Source organism: Poecilia reticulata, linkage group LG8 (assembly GCF_000633615.1).
Source record: "Poecilia reticulata strain Guanapo linkage group LG8, Guppy_female_1.0+MT, whole genome shotgun sequence".
NCBI classification, from domain to species: Eukaryota; Metazoa; Chordata; class Actinopteri; order Cyprinodontiformes; family Poeciliidae; genus Poecilia; species Poecilia reticulata.
In genome coordinates, this window is record NC_024338.1 from 2,850,826 (window position 1) to 2,871,183 (window position 20,358).

At 37.4% G+C, this 20,358-nt stretch overlaps 1 protein-coding gene across 2 annotated transcripts; it reads right to left on the bottom strand.

The window, feature by feature from the left end:
• Positions 1-2,758: 2,758 nt before the first annotated feature.
• rexo1 (REX1, RNA exonuclease 1 homolog) lies at positions 2,759-19,787 on the bottom strand. 2 transcript variants are annotated; one of them, XM_008415135.2, is made up of 16 exons: positions 19,439-19,787; positions 15,848-17,652; positions 14,054-14,155; positions 12,418-12,628; positions 12,209-12,342; positions 10,794-10,931; positions 10,539-10,662; positions 8,928-9,053; positions 7,620-7,760; positions 7,427-7,540; positions 7,270-7,343; positions 6,644-6,754; positions 5,828-5,943; positions 5,614-5,752; positions 4,345-4,465; positions 2,759-3,388 (listed from the first exon to the last, which is right to left on the bottom strand). In XM_008415135.2, exons 1-16 carry the CDS (start codon positions 19,608-19,610, stop codon positions 3,300-3,302), a joined length of 3,717 nt encoding a protein of 1,238 aa, XP_008413357.1. In that variant the 5' UTR covers positions 19,611-19,787; the 3' UTR covers positions 2,759-3,299. The 2 variants fall into 2 exon arrangements, with proteins under 2 accessions (XP_008413357.1, XP_008413358.1); XM_008415136.2 differs by having other exon boundaries at positions 12,209-12,339; positions 19,439-19,786.
• Positions 19,788-20,358: the final 571 nt, after the last annotated feature.

The following is a 20,358-nucleotide window of genomic DNA, read 5'->3' on the forward strand; positions in this document are numbered from 1 at the left end:
TAAATAAAAGGTCAGTATTTAATTTTATTTTCAGAACATTTTAATTACTTGCTTTACTTTCTTTGAAAAGGATAAGAAGGATGGTCATGTTTTATTTTATTTCTTCAGCTCACTTCCACTGGATGCAGGATTATTGCTTGTATCTTATTCTGAAGATTGGAATTTTGATTGTGGAGTCTCTTTTTTCATCAGATTCTTTTATTTTCTTTTTTATTTCTTTATTTCATAACTCAGTTTTTCTGACATGAAGCTTGGTTCAGCTTTTATGCTCACTTCTGAGCCCTGCCAAGAGCTGGAATTGTTCAATCAGATGGGAACTACAAACTTGTCTGCCACTTTTACCCAGAATGCACTGCAGTTAGTTGATTGCTTCTCTGAAAGCTGAGTGCTGACTTTAAAACTTTCCTTTTTCATGGAGCTCTTTTGATTCTTTGTTTTGAGACTCCTTTTCCTGATATCTATCCATCAATCAATTAATCAAAATTTTATTTGTATAGCACATTTCAGCAGCAAGGCATTTCAAGGTGCTTTACCTAATTAAAGAAAAAATAGAAACATGTGACATTGAATAAACAGTAAAAAGGAGAAAGAGATTTTGAAAAAAAAGATTTAAAAAAAGATATAAACATAGTTTTGTTACGGAATTTAAGCGCCTGTCGTCGCCGGACTCCGCAGTCTGTTTAACAAGGGTATTATCAGGCCCCGTCGCCTAACAGGACAAGGTCTCCAACCTTGCAGGACCAGGTTCTGTCCACCTGTCACGCAAATTTTTGCGCTAGGACTTTGCCGTCCTACATGGATTTTTTGTTCACTATTTTTTACCTGTTAAGAGTCTAGAATTTACAGGGTTAAATTCTAGACTCTAATAATAATCACTCGCCACTTTCACATCATTAGAAAGAGGAATAAAAAGAAATTAATAAATAGATAAAAAGATAAGAACATTAAAAACATCAAAGACATCAAAACTCGCACTCTAATCCCAATTTAGCTTTTTCAGTAATTTTGCTGATGAATGGGAGGTTGGAGATCGACCTGTAATTCTGCAGTAGTGATTTGTCCAGATTGTTCTTTTTTATCAGTGGTTTGATAACTGCTGTTTTCATAGCCTGGGGGAAAACACCTGAAGACAGCGATGAGTTTACTATTTGGATGAGATCATTAGCAACAACAGGCAGGACCCATAAGCAACTCTAAACAGGTGGGTTTTAAGTTGAGATGTAACGGCGCCCAGTGTTTCAGCTGTTTTACAGTTTTCTGGAAGTTTGTTCCAAATYTGTGGTGCATAGAAACTGAATGATGCTTCTCCTCGTTTGGTTCTGGTTCTGGGGATGCAGAGCAGACCAGAACCAGAAGATGATGTGGCTTTGAAGGTTCAGGTCAGAGTCCATCACTACTCCCAGGTTTCGGGCCTGATCGCTGGTTTTCAGTTGTAATAACTGAAGCTGTGCATTGATTCGAGTTCGCTTCTCTTTAGGTCCAAAGATAATACTGGACTTGGGTCAGACTCTCCAGTCCAGTCCTCCACTGGTTTGAATCTTACATAAGAAACAGGGATTTCTTTGTTTCAGTCGGAAACTTCTCATCAGAGAGGTCAAAGGTCACATGTGGTGTACCCCAAGGTTCAATCCTAGGACCCCTTCTTTTCAATATTTATATGCTCCCACTGGCTCAGGTTATAACAGGAAATAAGATTAGCTACCATAACTACGCAGATTACACACAGCTCTACATCACGATGTCACCAGGTGACTCTGAATCTATCCAATGCTTAGAACAAATAAATGTGTGGATGTGAGAAAACTTTCTCCAGCTTAACAGAAACAAAACTGAAGTTATTATCTTTAGTTATTATCGCAAACGCTTGGTTGCAGTTGTTGCTCCTAAGGATGGCCCAACCAGTTATTAGGTTTAGGGGGCAATCACTTTTTCACACAGGGCCATGATGGTTTGGATTTTTTTTCTCCTTTAATAATAAACACCTTCATTTACAAATTGCATTTTGTGTTTACTTGTGTTGTCCTTGACTATTGTTTAAATTAGTTTGATGTTCCGAAACACTTAAGTGTGACAAACATGCAAAAAAACAGGAAATGAGGAAAGGGGCAGACACTATTTCACACCACTGTATACACACCAACATATATATATATATGTTTCATATATAGGTTTTCATTTTTATTTTAGGTGCAAAATGTTAAAAACAATTGTAGTTTTGTCTTAATTGCAGAATGTGTTGTTTTTAAGGCAATTGTCTTTTATTAGAGTCTGTATACTCCAGTTAATGATTAATTGATCACTAAAATGATCACGATTAATCGTTTCTGCCCAAATGGAGTTAAGAGTTGGAAGAAGGCATGAAGAATGAAAGACACACCTTTTCTTTTAGCAAAGATCTTTTAATAGAAAAAGATAAACAATCAAAGGTTTAACAAATACAAAGTAAACTCTTTACAGCACATTTACAGCTCTACTGTATATTTTAAGTCACTGTCAATGAAAATAACTGATAACTGAATTATTTCTCCCGGTTAGCTTGGTTTGGACTTTTCCATTTCATGATGGAGATCGAGTTTTGCCTCATCGATCCTCAGAGATTTGTGTCGTTTTCGTCATGCAGAGATTGAGATATCAGTGATTTTAATGTGTTTTCTTCAACACATTTAATCAACCCACTAAACCCAGTAACTAAAAGCTGCGGAAGCCACCTTCGAAAACTGATGGCATTAATAAGCATGTGGTAGAAAACTAGGAGGTGTGAGTGAAAAAACGAGCGTTTATTTATAGAAACCATCAACAGACTAAGACATTAATGCACTTAAGTGTAACTAAGAAGAAGTAACTGGTTTTTCTATTAGAAGTGAATACATCACAGCACATATGAGGTTCTCGGACTTTGGCCCTGTACAAAAAGAGCATTTATATTATAGTGCAATGTATGCTGGAGATAGCCCAGCATGAATATTATTATATATATATACATATATGTATTTGTTAATCAGTACAGTTGAGACAATGCCCCTGCTTTTCAAGTTCTTCCATAGAAAGTTTACGATCATCAAGTTTGAGGGGTGAAAGAAACACTGCTCAAATAAAAATACTTTCCAGCAAACATAATTTAAATCTAAAGTAGTAACAACAGAAAGAAATCAGCGTTCATTAACTCAGGTTCCTATTGCTTTACTGGTTGAGTTTCTCCTCTCCTACGACCAACGACTCTGCTGGATTTATCCTCCCTCACCTGCCGAGTGCTGGAGGCCGGAGGTCATCACCGTGGACGCAGAGTTGGAGGGTCAGGGTCATCTCTTGACCTTTGCGTCCTCTTTAATCTTCCATATCATCAGCTCCATGCAGGCCGACGCGTCCTCGCTGGAGTCGTGGCCCTCCACTGCGAACACAAGCACAAGGTCAGCCACCCCTGGTTGCTAGGAAACGGGAGGAAACACTGATCATGTGAGCAAACGGTGAGGAGGAAATTAATGACGTTTGTGAAGGTAGGAGCCTTATGGGCGAAGAGATTAATTAGACTTTTATTTATTAAGAATGAAACACTTTGGCTAATTGCTATTAGGATGAGAAACACTGGAAAAAAATAACTTTTAGCTTTTAAAAATATAAGATTTATTATTCACAGCTGTGACAGAGCTCAGGATTTCTGAATCCAGACTAATGACGGAGTTAATTTCTAATCATTTAATAGAACATTAAACATCACAAAACCAGAATTTAAGCAGTTTGTGTTTTTATTCCCCAGTTTTGCTGCTGGCACTTTAAATCTTTCTTTTTTATGATTTCTCATTATCAACATGACAAATTCTTCAGACTTGTCACTGAAAAAAAAGACAAACGCTGGCATACTTATCAACACAAACAGCATTGACGACAATTTCCAGATCAATAATCATCAAACAAGTTGGACAAATTAAGCTAATGGAAAATTTGAACCTTTTTAATAAAAATATTATGATTTGGAGTAGCATACTATAAATAAAGTAAAAGCTTCCACAACAGCAACTGCGACATCTGCTGGTGATTTGGGCGTATTACACAAACTAACCCAAGAAACAAAATATTCATCTGGAGCAGAATTAGTCTATTTGTCTCTGTTTTATTTACAACTTTGTTGGGTTTTAGTTTTGTTGAACTTATAACAAGAAGATTTGTGTTTGTTTGACTTTTTTGTTGCCACTTGGCAGTAAAGTCGGTGTATTTTTCAACAAAGTCATATTTAGTGAGACATAGTGAGATAAAATAAATATTTGTTGGAAAAAGAAAAAGTTGTTCTAACTGCACAGCTTAAAAAAAGAAAAGCGTATCTACAGGTTGTCTGGTGGATTTTCTCACCGTTGTCCTGGATGATGCGTTTGAGGTAATCGGCCATCAGGGTCTTCAAGGCACGTTTGTAGGGCAGACCGAGGCGGTGAGGAAAAACGATGGCCGTGTCTACGACTGAGCTGTGGATGAGCTGGAAACAGACAGGAAATAAAATAAATCTGTAAAATAAACCTTACTCTTTAAAAATATTGTTTTTAGTCAATTTGTTTACCGGAAAGAAAAACATTTTTATCTCAGAAAGGGACTAGATTGCTCTGTCAGACGTTCAATTTGTGCAACAAGTTGCAGATTTTCGTTAAAGCAGCAGTTTTCGTCCTCAATTAGTTACATTTATGGACTTCAGTTCGAGAAAGGCGATATTATTATTATTATTATTATTATTATTATTATTATTATTATTCACCAAATACTGCAAAACAAAACAAACATTACAGACTAGCAAAACAAATAATTGATCTACAAAATAACCAACTAGATAAGCAAAGAGAACAAACAAAACTCAAAAAGTTATAAATTAAACTGGATAAAACTGGTGAAATTAACTTTGACCATTTAAAATCTGCATGAAGTCATGAGGCCGCAGTTTTCTTCATGATTCTGTAAAAAATAAAACATTTCTGGAACAAAAACATTTTTTGTGTTGCATAAGATTCAAATTTCTCTAAATAAAAATCATCAAATCGACTGAAATAAACACCTTAAACATATCATCAATGGTGTATGATGAAATTAAAACTATTTTTGTAATCAATTTAATAAAATTCTACTTCATTTAACATAAAGTAGAATATAAATGACAGATTGTGCATTACCTGCAGGCATATTTTTTTTTACCTTGTCACAAATTAAATGACCCATTTTTAAAAACTACATACACTGCAAAAACAATCTTACCAAGTATTTTTAGTCTAATTTCTAGTGCAAATATCTTAGTAAAGTTGAATTAAGACAAGTAACTTTTCAGCAAGATATAGGACTTAATTTAAGTCAATAAAAGTATAGATAAAAACGTTCTAGTTAAAACATGGGAAATATATCTTGTTATAAGTGTATTTATAAGAACTTTTTCATCAATATTAAGGAATTATGGATTTAAATCAAGCTCCTTTATCTTGTTATTAATTTCTTAGTCTTATTTCAAATGTACTGAGATATTTGCGGTAAAAACTAGACTAAAAATACTTGGTAAGATTTTGTGTTTTTTCAGTGTAGCAGGCATTTCTGCAGCTCAAACAACAAGCGGCTGGAGAAGACGATGAAGAGGATGATGAAGGTCACCTTGAGTGCGAGCAGGTCGCTCTCCAGACTGTGTCCGATGAGGACGGACTCCGCCCTGAACATGCTGAGCAGAACCGCCTGAACGTCTCTCAGGGTGATGGTGGCGTTCACCAAGTCTTCCTCAGTGACGCCTGAGAATCTGTGAGAGAGACGCAGCTTCGTCACACCTGCAGCCATCCAAGATGGCGCCGGGAGTCGCTTCCTATTCCCTCACCGTGTGTTGTAGTCGACCACTTTGCTGTCGGGCTTCACAAACGTGTCGTAGATGACCTTCATCTCGGAGTCGATGACGGTGACCCTGGTCAGCTCCAGGCCCTGCTTAGTGTAGCACTGATCACACAGACAGGAAAACAACCAATTAAAGCTAAGCTACGCTAACGTTTACCATATTTATTCATTTATTTTTGCATATATATGTTTTTGAGGGATTTAATTTTTGGTAAATCAGGATTTATTTTGTTTTTTACAACTTTTATTTATTTGGACTTTGAACTGGGGTCAACTCTACGCCACAATGTGTCCGGCAGCATTTATTTTAAATGTCGCCTGACCCAAAATAAATGTCAAATGTCTGCAGAAGAGGATTAGGATAGATGGAAAAAAAAAAACTGACTTTTTATTTTTTTTCTCAGAATTCTGACTTTAACCTCAGATTTCTGACTGAGGAGATCCTGATAACTAAACCATTTCTTATTAAAAAACTTTTTTTACAGTAAAAAATTTTTTTTTTCTAGTGAAATAGCCTATTTTATACCAATATTCTCCTAATTAAACAAAAATTCTTGTATCCTGGCTCTAACACTCCGTTGTACAACTGATAGAACAGATGACTGAATTAAAAGTCATTTTTAAAAAATATTTCAGTAACGTCTTTTTTTTTTAGGAAAGAAAGCGGGCAGGAAAAAAAAAATCTATTAAAATTGCACATGGCATAAAAAAAATCAGGGATTTTCTGATTAAGCCAAGCTGCCCAGCCGTGGTTTACAGAGCGACTCGAGGCGATTTTTCTTCCTGATTGGCTCCAACTCACCATCTCACAGTCCAAAGCGAACACTCCGCCGTTTCCGTCTGGTGGCAGCGGTTTGCTGAACGTCGACACGAAGCCGTCCAGGGACTCTTTACGGCCGTCCTGCACATGTTGCTATGGAAACGCAGAGAAAATTAAACAATCAGAGATGAATATTAGACAAGTAAAGGAGCTACATGAAGATTTAAAACGTTTTCCTACAAATCCAAAGCAATATCTTGACTAATCTGATTTATGATACTTAATAACCAACATTAAATAAAAGATGTAATACATAAATAAACTAATAAATAACAATAGTTAAATAAAAACTATACAATTAAATAAACACACAGCTTTAAGATTTAGCATCTGTAACTAAAATAAGTTAATACCACTATTAACGCTATTATAATACTACTAATATAGCACTAAAAAAATCAAATCCAATATTAAAAATAATAAAGTGACATGGTTACACTTAATTACTTCTTTCTAAACAATGAAATGGTTGGATAATTAATTTTATTGTTTGTCCAGCTGATAAACGTAACATGTGAATGTTTATTTTAGTGTTTTACTACTTCTAGAATAATCTTTGAGTACATATCTTTCTAATATATGAATATATCATCGTTTTGTTGTGATACCTTTGATATCTGGCATCCAGGAGCTCCGACAGCAGCCGAGCAGCAGCTGTATGTCGTCTCCCAGCCGCCGGCGACTGAGGAGAATAAAACACGTTGAGGAGACGACCGACTCAGAATGAAAGAAAATTCAGGAGGAAAGAAAACTCAGAGCATTTACCTCTGTGCCTGCGTAAACGCCCCCAGTGGTAGCTGCACTCCTCTCTGCGGACGCAGCTGCCGTTGACGCTGACCTTATACTCGGCGCCGCAGCGGCAGCATATCCTGTTGAACGCTGCAGGAAGATTAGCATAAACCTGTTAGCTGAAAGCGTGGTGCTGGTTTGAGACGGACGGCGCTGCGTGTTTCCTCACGGTCGGGGCAGATCTTTCTCTCCGGCTGGTTGTAGATGACGGCCTTGCCGGAGACCTCGGGGTTCAGCCGCGGGTATCCGTGCTCCTGCAGCTGCTCCTCTGTCATCAGGTACGCCTGCAGCTTCCTGTAAAGGCTGGCGCCTATACAAACAGCAGAGCAACAACTAAATCTATCAGTCTCCTAAAACAAAATGAGACACAAATCTGACTTTTCCCATATGCAACACATATCCAGAAATATCCACAGCTGGTTAGTAATTAGTTACATTTACGTGAGTAACTTTTTTTTAACTTACTCTGTACTTTTTACTTTTACTTCAGTAATTTTATTATGAAATATTTCTACTTCATAATATTTCTGGATTTTCTACCCACTGAATGAAAAACAAACATGTTTTAATCAAAAATTTGACCAGACAAAGACTCACACCTGCAGCTTTTGTTAAGAGTCTCATAAGTTTTTACTGAAAGAAAATTATTTGGAAACATTTTCTTTTGCCTGACTTTGCTATTTTTTGTTTCTTATCTGAATTATTGTCATTTTCGTCCTTAAAATGCCAACATTTCCACTTAATTCTATAATTTTGTCCATTTGATGATATAATTTTAATATTTTAAATGATTGATGATTTGATCTGTTACTCAAAACTTGAGTAGACTCAAATACTTTTTTACTCTCACTTAAGAAATTTCTTGAATGGCTACTTTTTACTTTTACTTGAGTAAAAATATGTTGAAGCAGTGCTACTCTTACTTGAGCAAAAGTAAAAAGAAGCCAACCAAAAAATTCCTCAACTAGGAGTAAAAAAAACATTTGGTAAAAAAAAGTCTACTAAAGTTCTGAGTAACAGATAAAATTATCATTCATACATTGATTTAAGTAACAAAAAATGACAAAATCAGGCAAGAGAAAATGTTTCCTAATCAGTTTCTTTCAATAAAAAGCAAAAAGGAAACAAACTTCAAAAAGGAAACTTGGGGATCAGAAAAGATTTAGTTTAGTAATTTTCTTGTTATGTAGCTGGAGCGCCGTTAGCATGAGGTCATGGGTTGGTGACCCTCAGGTTGTCACATGGCAGCTTGAACAGACCTGCTACTGTGAAACTGCTTCTACACTGTAAACAGCACCTCACAGGGAAAAACTGTTTTTACTTTTTGTTTTTTTAGAGATATAATCTGCATTTTCTGCTGCCAAGCATGTGATCAAGTGACACATAAAGAGCTGAATCCAGAAAAACACAAACACGAAGAGAGAAACAAGCACATGTGTCATCTGATCTGAAATGGAGGCCATGTGTTTTTTTTTACCGGAGAGTTTCTCCTCCTGCTGTTTGCCCGACCGGTTGACAGTGAAGCTGGTTGTGGCTGCAAGACGACCTCCCAGAACCTCCTCATGCGACTGAGCCTTTCGCTTAGCTGCAAGCCCAGAATCCTCTGCAGAACATGCAAAACAGATCCACTGGCTGTCATTTCATTAATGATAAAGCAGAGGAGCTGTACAACACACAAATATTCACTTCCTCGCATTTCTTGTAACAAATTCGGATAAAATGTTTTCCTCATCCACCATAAAAAATCTGAAAATATATTTACAATCGAACAATCGTCATGTTTCAATTGTTGATTTTTGTGTTTTTTTTATGACATGAAGCACTTTGAACCGCCTCGTTGCTGAAATGTGCTATGCAAATAAAATTTGATTTACAAACAACTCTGATGAACATAAATAATTTAAAAACTAAGATATATCAGATAATAATAGAAAATCAATATAATCCATTTCCGATTTCAGTCCATTTGAGTTCAAACTATGACTGGGCGACTTGGCTTAAAAATAAAATCTCTAACCGGATTTAAATAAGTTTTTTTCTAAAATAGAAATTACAAATGACAGAAAGTAGTTTGAAAAAGTGACTTATTTAAGTCATTCCTTTTATTAGTTATATAAAAGAGTATCAAGCTACAATAATGTTTGTTTATGAGAATGTAGTCATAATATTAGCAAAATAAAGATGCAATTTTACTAGAAGAAAACGTTAAAATCATTTTTAAAAAGTAGTTTTTATGAGAAAAAGCTTTGTGATTCGTGTGGTTCTTTCTTTAAAACAGACAAATTTGTTTGCTCAATCATTTCAAAGTCATGATAAAATATTTCTTTATCTGTAAATCTTGTAACAAAGTATAACTTGACAAGTTGCTCAACATTCCTCACTATAATGTTTCACTAATTTAAAATTTCTCATAAAATTAGTATTTCATTCTCCTGGTAGTACGACTTTATTCTGGTAATATTATGACTTTATTCTCACATTATTTTGACTCTGTTATCTTAAAATATGAATTAATAATTTGTCGTAGAGTTGACCTGAATTGAAAGTCCAAATAATTGGAAGCTGTAAATCACGCTTGTCAAACAAGATGGTGGCTCTGTGCTGACATCACTCTGAACTATGGAAACCCAACGGCTGCATTGGTGAAAAAAATCCAAATTATCCAGAAATTAAATCTTCAAGAAACAAAAATGATTTATTAATCAGACCTAGTTCAAACATAACATCTATTACAGTGAATCTGATTAAATCAAATCTGACATTTGCTGCTTAGCATCTTTCAGATGAAGCCATAGTTTCCTGACAGGCTTAAAAGGTATCAGTCAGGGGAAGAGTACAAATAAAATCCTCATTATTAAATATAATGCAGAAAGTACTCGATTTTAATGTATTTTATTGAGTTTTAATGTAAGAAACCATTTCCTTTTGCTGCTTTTGAAGCTGCAGGTTATGTTGTGAATTGATTCTTAGAGTTATTATAAAGCAAATATGTCAAAAATAAAAATGGAAAAAATGAAATACATTTTTTAAATTATTATAAAACCATAACAGGATTTAAACTTTATAGATGGAAGTTGAGACTACATACTTTTGACAGGCGACGAACTCGAGCTGCTTTTGCCCCGAAGCTTCTTCAGCGTGTTGACGGCAACGTTGAGGTAGATGTTTTTACTGCTACTGCGCTCGTACACCAGCTTCTCCTCATCAAGGGCCTGAAACAACCGTCACAACCATCTTTAAGCGAAAACGCCAACCAAACATCCACCACAATCAGTCCAACAAGCGGTTCTGGTAATAAATGACACAAACCGAGCAGAGCAGAAAGAAGAGAAAATGTTCACACCATCTGAAATGCAGCCTCCTCTGACGGGCAAAACTTGACACATTCGTCTATGAACGTGTTGAGGTAGCGCTGGCGGATGTTGGTGGGAACTTTCGCCCCGAACTCAGTGGGGATGACCGGACGCCTCATGGAGGAGCTCTGGGGGAAAAAAAGCAAACATGCAGAGATCTGAATTTACACATTGTTTCTTAAAACCTTTAGAAGATTTTAAGGAACATTCACACCAGCTCAGTTTAGTCTGCTTTAATCCAACTATAGCGTGTTTGCCTAAAATGTCCGGTTTGCTTTAGGAGGTGTGAATCCGCCAACAAAATCTGACGCGAACCACATTACTACCTATACTGCAAAAACACACAATCTTACCAAGTATTTTGCTCTAGTTTCTAGTACAAATATCTTATTATTACACTTAAAATAAGACAAACTAGCTTACAAGTAACTTTTCATCAAGAAATAGGAGCTTGTTTTAAGTCAGTAATTCCTTAATTTTGATGAGAAAATACTTGTTCCACTGGCAGATTAGTTGAGATATTTTTCACATTAAACTAAAATAGTCTGCCAGTGGAACTGGTACTAGTTGGAGATCGCTTCAACAGCAGGATACTGACGATAGCACAGGGAATTCTGGGTAATTACAATAAAAACAAACACGTGAGTTGAGCCCTAGCAGAAGAAATGGTTTGTGGTCCTACAACTACAAAAATCTGGCACTACTCCATTTACATTCTGTGAAGAACACTGCAAAAACACAAAATCTCAAAGTATTTTGTCTAGGTTTTGTGCAATATATCAAAATGACATAAAACTAACTTAAAAGTAATTTTCAGCAAGCTAGAAGAGCTTGTTCTAAGTAAATAATTTCTTATTAATGAAAAAGTAATAGTTCCACTGGCAGATTATTTCACTTAAATCAAGACATTTTTCCCCATGTTAAAAGAAAAATAACATGTCAGTAACACTAAAACTTTTTAAATCAATATTAAGGAATTATTGACTTAAAAAATCTCCTGTTTCTTGCTGAAAAGTTACTTGAAAGTTAGTTTAGTCTTATTTCAAGAGTACTAAGATATTTGTACTATAAACTATAGAAAAATACTTGAGATATTGTGTTTTTGCAAAGGAAGTTGCGTTCAGTTTCTTGTTCAGAAGCTTTCGTGTCATTTCCTTCATTAATTCTTGCTACAGCGCCACCACAGGTGAGGGAGTGAACAGGTTTTTGAAATAGTTTAGTTTGTTTGACACATTGCAGTGTGAAAGCAAACTGTACCATCTGAAAATGTAACAAATGTTGCAACTTTGGTCCCTAATCAGTCTACTTGAGATTTCTAGCACTGTGCAGAAATAAAAAACATAAGAGGCACTAGATAATCCATAAGATTATCAAAAAACGCCTGACATGAATAGTTAAAAACCACCTTCATGGTGGGTGTGTGTGCCGTCCTCTTCTGCGCCACTGTAGACGAGGTTTTGGACAGAATGCCAGCTGTGGTTTGGCTCTTCACCCCCTGGGGAGTCTCACTGGCAGCTGGTTTCCCATGTGCTGGACCTGCTGGGACAAACATCAACATTTGACTAATTATAGAGCCAAGCACAAACTTTCAACCGAAGCCGGGAGGCGTCCTACTCGTCTTGGTGGAGGTTATCTGAGGATTGGGCCGGTGAGCGATTCTCTTCTTCTCCCCGGCAAAGCCGGAGGTTGAGCTCTGTGAGGCAGCTTTGACTGACGCTGAAAGCTGGGCGGCTTGCTGCTGCGCCAGCTGCATACGCTGGAAGCAGACCTCCTGCGGAGTGGGCCGCTTGTATGGCCGGACCACCGTCTTCGAAGGTGCATCGGTCTGGAAAGTAACAACAAAAATATTGGTATTATGAAAGTATGTGAACACATCACTGAAAAAAAACAACACTAAATTGACACTATTTTTGTCTAGTTTCTGGTGAAGATATCTTAGTAAACTTGAAATAAGACAAAACTAAACTAACTTAAAAGTAACTTTTCAGGAAGATATAGAAGTTTGTTTTAAGTTAATAATTCCTTAACATTGATTAAAAAGAAGTAGTAGTTCCAATGGCAGATTTTTTTTATATAGTTATTTCAAAATCAAGGGGCACTGTGCCGTTACCTAGCAACCCTAGCACAGCCCGTCACCTAGCAACCCAGTTCTAGTTCCACCAGCAGATTACTTCACTTATAACATGGCAACATGTTTTGTTATAAGTGAATTAATCTGCCAGTGGAACTAGTACTTTTGTTTTTAAATCAATATTAAAGAATTATTGACTTAAATGAGCTTCTATGTCTTCCTGAAAAGTTACTTCAAAGTTAGTTTTGTCTTATTTCACGTTTACTAAAATAGACAAAATACTAGTTTGTTTAATGGTGATAACATGGAGGGATTAGTAGTACGTTTTCATATATTTATGGTTAGATTTAAAAAAAATTTACAGGACAAAGTCTTTTTTAAAATGTTTTATTGGCTCTAGTGGCCTTTATTTGATACTGAACTGGCAGCAAAATGTGGCAAAGGTCACCAGGCCAGGAATCGAACCTGCGACAGCCGCGTCAAGGACTAAGGCCTCCATATGCAGGTTGTGCTCAACCCCTGCGCCACACACAGCACCCTCAACAAAGTAATTTTTTATTGTGAGGGGCTTAAAATCCCATAAATTACAAGAAAAGAAAATTACATCTTCTTAGTATGACTTTAACTCTGCCTCTCTGAGTTTGTTCTAGTACTATGTTCAATTCTTAGAATACTAATATTCTAAAATAAAATCAAAGTACAGAATTAGCTTTAAAGAGAGACTTTTATGACACAGAAACCTCATCAGAGCATCTCTGGAATGTTTCCACTGAATCATATCAGGAAAACCCCTGAGCTCTGATTTACAGGTACATGTTTCATATCTTGGTTTTACTTCCTCGTTTCTCTGTCGCCACCACCTGAAGCTTCACCTCAATTTAGAAATAAAAGCATCACAGAACGGTGTGAAGTAAACATCACACTACTGGGGATTTTTCCCACTCTTCACATAAAAGTCAGACTTTAAAAGGTAAACAAGAAACTCCCTCTGATTCAGTTGATATTTCAGACGTTCCTGTTCTTCCATCTACTAACACAAAGCTTGATGTTGATTCTTCAAAATACCATCATTGTTTGCAAAGATTACCTGTGTGTGAGTGACTAAAGTTATAGGAAGTGTTTGCACATAAAATAAAAATGTACCATAGAATTAAAACAATTCCAAAGTGTCTCACTTACATCTCCTTTGGCAACGAAATGGGACACTCTCTTCTTTTGGCCGGGGAAGAGTGTGGTTAAAGTGTTATCTGTGCTTCTCTCCTCCTCTGAATCCCTGGAAGCCTGAAAGAGGAAAAGAAGAACAGATAACTACCATGCTTGAACTGAAAAACAACAAAATATTAAATATTTTTGTCTAGTTTCTTGTGAAAATACTTGAAATAACTTAACTTTCAAGGAACTTTTCAGCGAAATTTAGGAGATTGTTTTACGTTAATAACGCCTTAATATTGTTTTAAAAAATTACTAATTCCACTGACAAATGTTTTTACTTATAACATGTTGGTATTAGAGATGTGCCGATCAGGTTTTTTCCTGCCGATACCGATCACCCATGAGGGCCAATCACCGATATCGATCACATAATTTTTATTTTTTTTATTTTTATCATAAACACTACCGGTTACATTATGTGGAAAAAGGAACCATGAATTCACCTTAATTTAGACAAAAACTTGTTTTTAATAACTTTTTCCAAGAAGAAAACTAAACAAAACATTAATTCTGCAAATTGTACTGCTATCGGTAATACTATCTTTAACAGACTGAAAACGTATGAAGACTCTGAAGAGGCTAAATAATGCAAAGAGCCAAAATAAAACCTCTCAACATTGCCAAAAAAATTCAAGTATAAAACTTAACATTCAAAGGCAAATACAGGATCCGTTACAATAAATAATCCGGAGTTACTGAATGAAAACTTCCTGATAGCATGGCGGCTAGCTGATTACTGCTAGTTCTGAGTGGCTGTTTCTGACTGAGCGGAGTAATTATGCAGAGCAGGGAGGAGATCGATAATTTTTTCAGAGATCATCTGTCTCATGTTAGGTCAGTGAAAGTTTTAATACTTATGTAAAATGTATTTTTTTAGGTTAGATGCTGCAGCTTTAAGCAGAGGTTCGGTGTGAGAGTCACTACCAGGTGCAGCAGAAGCAGTACGCTGCTACCTGTAGAGCGTAGCAGCGGTTCAACAGCGAGAACAGAACCAGCGTCTTACACCTCAGCTCGAAGACTTAAATAATTTTGCGGGTTATTTGTTTAGCTTTCTGACCGTCATGCTAATCCGGGTGAGTCTTTGTAGTTGTGCGCTGCTTTATCTGCTATCTGATCCTCCATATAGGCTGCAAAATGAGATGCAGGTGATCGGTATCGGCAACAAGAGCCAATGATCGCTGATCATGCACTTTTTCACAAAAATCGGCCGATTATGATCGGTGACCGATCGATCGGCACACCTCTAGTTGGTATAAGTGAAAAAATCTGTCAGTGGAACTAGTAATTTTTTATCAATATTGACTCAAAACAAGCATCTATATTTTGCTGAAAAATTACTTGCAAGTTACTTTTGCCTTGCTCTCTCGCACATATTTTCACAAAAAATTTAACAAAAATACTTTGCAAGACTTTGTGTTATTTCACTGAGTTATTAGGAGTGCACTGATTGCAGCTTTCTGGCCGATCACGGATTACCGATCTTTAAAAGCCTGTTTCCGATTCTGATTTTGGCCGCTGCATTTTTTTTTTGTCTGAAATGTTGTTAAATATAGCTAGAAAGTCACTAAGTTGGTAAAATTGTTTAATTATTAACTGTAAACATGCAGATATGACCTGGTGGGCCGGCTTCACATGTAAGTGTTGGCTGATCACAGATCTCCCTAATCAATCAATAAATCGGCTGGTTGATAAATTTGTGCACCCCTGGAAGTTATAAAATGAATGAAAAGTAAAAGAGAAGTAGACGAAAGACAGCAGCACCTGCTTTGCTTGCCGTCCCTTGTCCTCCTTCTTCACATCGTTGGATTCGTTGAAGATCCGCAAACACTCCTCCATCGGATCCGAGTCAAAGTCCAGATCGTCCTGAAACATGGAGAAGTCGACTCGGACATCGTCAGGCTCCTCCCAGCTCGACCTGCTGCGTTCCGGTTCCCCGTCGGCCTCGTCCTCAGAGGAAGATGGCGTCCTCTCTGAAGCCTTCCTCTTGCTTAGAAGTCCCCTCTTTAATGCGTCGGCTGATTTCCTGACCAGAACTTCCTCCGACTCGTCATCGTAGTCTGACTCCATCGGGTCGGCCTCCTCAGGGCTCTCGTCTCCGAACAGATCTGCATGGCTCAGACTCAGACTCTTGTCTTTGAGTTTCTTTTTTGATGAGCTGGCGCTTTGCTTCGCTTTAGCAGGGCTCCCCTTGCAGCTGCTGGAGCTGCTTTTGCTTTTCTTAACGTCCTTTTCTCTTCTACTGCTGTCCAGTTTACCGTTTCTGTGCTGGCTATCTTTATTCTTGCTTTGGTCTTTCTCACGGTCCGATGGTTTCAGTTTTTTGCTATCTCGTGCGTCTTTGTCTTGTTCACTTAAGGCTCTCTTAAGTTTCTCCACCATCTTGCTCTTGGTCTCATATCTCTTTTCATCCCTGCCTTCTCTCTGAACTTTATCTTTCACCTTTAGCGTGTTTTTACTGTGATCTTTCTGATTTTTGTTCTCCTTCTTTGCAGAGTCTTGCTTAAAGTTCTTACATGATAATTTGTCTTTTGCACTACTGCTGCTACCACTGCTACTTTTAACACCAGATGATTTCTTTCCTTCTTTATCAATATTTTGTGTTTTCTCCGGTTTGCTAATTTTACCATGACCACTTTGATCAGCCAGCTTCTTTTTCTCCAAGTTCTCCTTTTGTTTGGTATTTTCCTGTGAGTCTAAGTCCTGTGCAAGCTCCTCCTTGTTCCTCTGTGTAAGAGCGCCCTTTATACTTTTACTCCTGTCTTTTGTGTCTTTCCCCACAGCGTCTCTGGCCGACACAATGTTTGCCTTTCTTTGCTGGAGATTGCTAAGCGATGTGGGTCGGTACTCCGTTCCAGAGCTCTCCCCATCAGAGTCGGAGATGGTGTACTTTTTTAAGTCTATACTCGCCTGCTGTGGCTTTTTCCCAGCTGTGCCACTCTCCTTATCTGAAGCATCCAGCCGATATGCCTTCTTATAGTCAGTCTTAACTGGATGGGAACCCTCGTCTCTCTTGTTTTTCACTGCGATCCCTGCAGAGTAGTTGGACAGAGGGTCATACTCCATATCCGTAGATGGCCTAGAGTTGTCCAGAGTGTATTTGCACTTTGCAGAGGATGCAGTGTTCAGATACTTGGGGCTCTGGGGAGGACAGGGCACTTGTGTCCGAGACTGAGGCTTTTTCAGGGAAGTGGGAACATATTCCATAGAGCTGCTGCTGTTGGACCTCTGACTGTCTGAATCCAAGGTGTACTTGCTGCAGCCCGGGGTGGGATCATATCCTCCCGATGTGATCTGATAGCTCCCAGGGTCGTAGGGAAGGTGCGAGGCCGGTGCTTGGCTTTTAGCGAAGTTGGATGAAGACGAACCGGTCTTCTCAGGGGGACTATAAGGCTCATCTCCGATCCGAAAGAGCTTCCGCTGTTCTCGCTCCACCTCGCCACGGACTTCCTCGATGGCTTTGTTGACCATCTCCAAGGCGCCGCTGAGGTCCCCAGAAGGAGCAGGCTGCCCATTCTGCTGCTCCTGAGGTCTCACTACTTCTGGGTTGAAGGGATCATAACCCTGGTCTGCAAGAAACACAGCAACAAAATAATAATTATCAATATTGACTGGTATCGACTGATTTTAACTTATTACATGAGAAAATGTCGTTAATAGTAAAATTGTATTCCAATGGGACTAGCACATTTTTATCAATATTAAGGATTTAATTACCTAAAACAACCCCTATATGTTTGGTACTTTGTAAGTTTCTTGCATCTTATTTCAAGCTTGCTTTGATATTTCCACTAGAATTTAGACAAAAAAAACACTACTTGGTAAGACTGTTTTTGCAGTTTAACTTTCCTCCCAATAACTCATGAAGATTTGGCTCAAGGCATGCAGAACCAACATTCTTTTTAAATATTGACATGACAAATGCAGATTTTTAAAAAGTTTTTACGGTTTTTTTGCATGGAATGAATCCTACATTAATTAACAACAAATGTCTATTTCCATTTTGTTGCCATTTGTGTGTGTGTGTGTGTGTGTGTGTGTGTGTGTGTGTGTGTGTGTGCGCGTTTCAGGAACCATGTGGTTTTTGTTTGGTCGTGTGACGACCAAAGTGATGCAGCGCAGGATTGTGGGGTGTTTAATTGAAGCAAAGGGAAAAACAAAAGTTGTGTTATTGTTTTTTCACAATGTGGTAGGTAGGGAAAAATATGCAATAGTGGTAAATATTGGTCATCTGTCCTAACAGCAATATTAATTTCAGCTTTCAACTTCACTGTGCAGCCCAAATTATACATTAGATAATGTACAAATTGGATGAAAAATAAACAAGAGAATAACAGTTTGAACAGATAGAAAAAGAGAGAAAATCTTGGATGAAAAGGCTTTTAAATAAAATTAAGGAGAGAGATATTCATGTTGTAAAAAACAAATCGCAACTACTCTATCTCAAAGAAAGAAACAAGAGTCAGGGAGTCTTGCAAATTGCTATTTTTAAATCCAAATATTGGATTTAAGGAAGGGTGGACTCTTTAAAGAGAGATGTTTCAAGACTCACTTCATGTTGCGAAAACCAAACTCCTAAGAAACATAATGACAACTACAGGAGGAGTGAAAAATATTGCTACTGGGACTCTATTAGAGGATGCCTGTGCTTACTTTTTTTGTTATTTTATCTCAGCAGCCTTGCCTGATTTATTATTAGATGTCTGTGCTATAATAATTCCCAGGGTTGTATATTTAGGGGTGAACCTCTATTTTTCCAAGAAAGAAAAATGATTTATGATGCCTACACCGTGAAATACAAGTAGCTTTATACGACAGGTAAACTGATTTTTAAAAAGTATCTTTATTTTATTTTTTTCAAATACTCGAGTATGATTAAGAAATTTAGTTCATATGTTTTTGCAGAAACACTTGCCTTGTAAAGGTATTTATTTTCTCATGTTACATCCTCAAACTTTAAAATATTATACTGGCATTTTAAATATAAAAAAAAATAAATTCGTAATTTAACTGACATATTAAGACCATTTTAATTAACCAATTTAACTTAAGTTAAATGTTTTTAAGATGTACTTCTCCTAAACCGTCTTTGGACCAAAAAGCAACACAATTCACTTTGTAATGCTGTACATTAGGATGCGCTAATGTATTTGTGGTATAAAGTTATATCCAAATAGCTTTAAAATGGTCTCTCAGCTTGCAGTAGTCACAAAACGGTAGGAGCATCACCAAAAACACAGCGAAACCTAGCCTAGCTTTCACTTCAGAGCAACGGGACACGGAAGGTGTAATGAATATATTCTGTTCAATTTTGTCACAACAGAAGACAAAGTGAACATTCAACTAAATTAGCACCTTTTTGTCCAGACTGCAGCTTTTTAACGTCTCCGTAGGACGGCCGACTCTGCCGGCTGTGTCTGAAGTGACAGTACGGTCTGTTACACCCATTTCTACTGCCTTTGCCGTCGTTGTAGTCGGCGTAAAACGGACAGTCAATCCCTCGGAAGAAGCCGGTGGACCTCAACATTATCTCTGGATTGTCGTCTCATGCCCGCACGTCCTCCACGGGCTTTGTTTTCCGCGTCGGGTTTCTCAAACAACCAGCAAACTGGAACAATAACAGCGTACCTAAGGCGCCATGACAGACTGGATGTGAAGAGCGAAAGTCTCGCGTGAGTTGCCACTCTATCACGTCAGAGAGATGGCGGAAACGAAACCAGGTTCCAAAAGCCTCGAAACACCATGACCGTTAAAACCGTCATAAACATGGCTATATCTCTAATGAAAGCCTTTTGAATCATAGGTTCAGCTTTCCATCTGTTTATAGTTTGTCTCAACACGACGTTCACTAATAACTACGCTTTGTAATTGTATGATCATACATGAAATTAGAGAGGAGAGGCTTCAAAAGTTTAGCACTGATTAAGTTACATGTTGCTTTCCACTTTTAGTAAAACTTCCTAATTTTGCAACAGGATAAACTCCACAAAACCCTATACTTTTGTGGGAGGTCATCACCTTGTTGCAAACATTGAAAATGGCTACTTTATTGTTTTGAAGTATTCCTCTACTGCTTCATTGGTTTAGTTATGTCAGAAACAAGACACATGACCACCTTAAGTTACAAGTCAGACCAATCAGAGATGTCAACATGATACCTTCAATAAAAGCTGATTATATGTCAGCATTTTGTACATTTTCACAGATGTAGTGCTCAATTAATTTAAGATGCAAAAGATTAGAAACAACTGTGTTATGGTTGTTTGCAACTTTTC

What these genes read in the sequence shown, in the direction of transcription:
- rexo1 (XM_008415135.2), bottom strand. Translation starts at nt 19,610, where the DNA reads ATGTTGAGGTCCACCGGCTTCTTCCGAGGGATTGACTGTCCGTTTTAC. An exon ending in GCAGGAGGAGAAACTCTCCG is followed by an intron (nt 7,761 to 8,927) that starts GTAAAAAAAAAC and finishes CTGTTTGTATAG; the next exon opens with GCGCCAGCCTTTACAGGAAG. An exon ending in GTGGTCGACTACAACACACG is followed by an intron (nt 5,753 to 5,827) that starts GTGAGGGAATAG and finishes TCTCTCTCACAG; the next exon opens with ATTCTCAGGCGTCACTGAGG.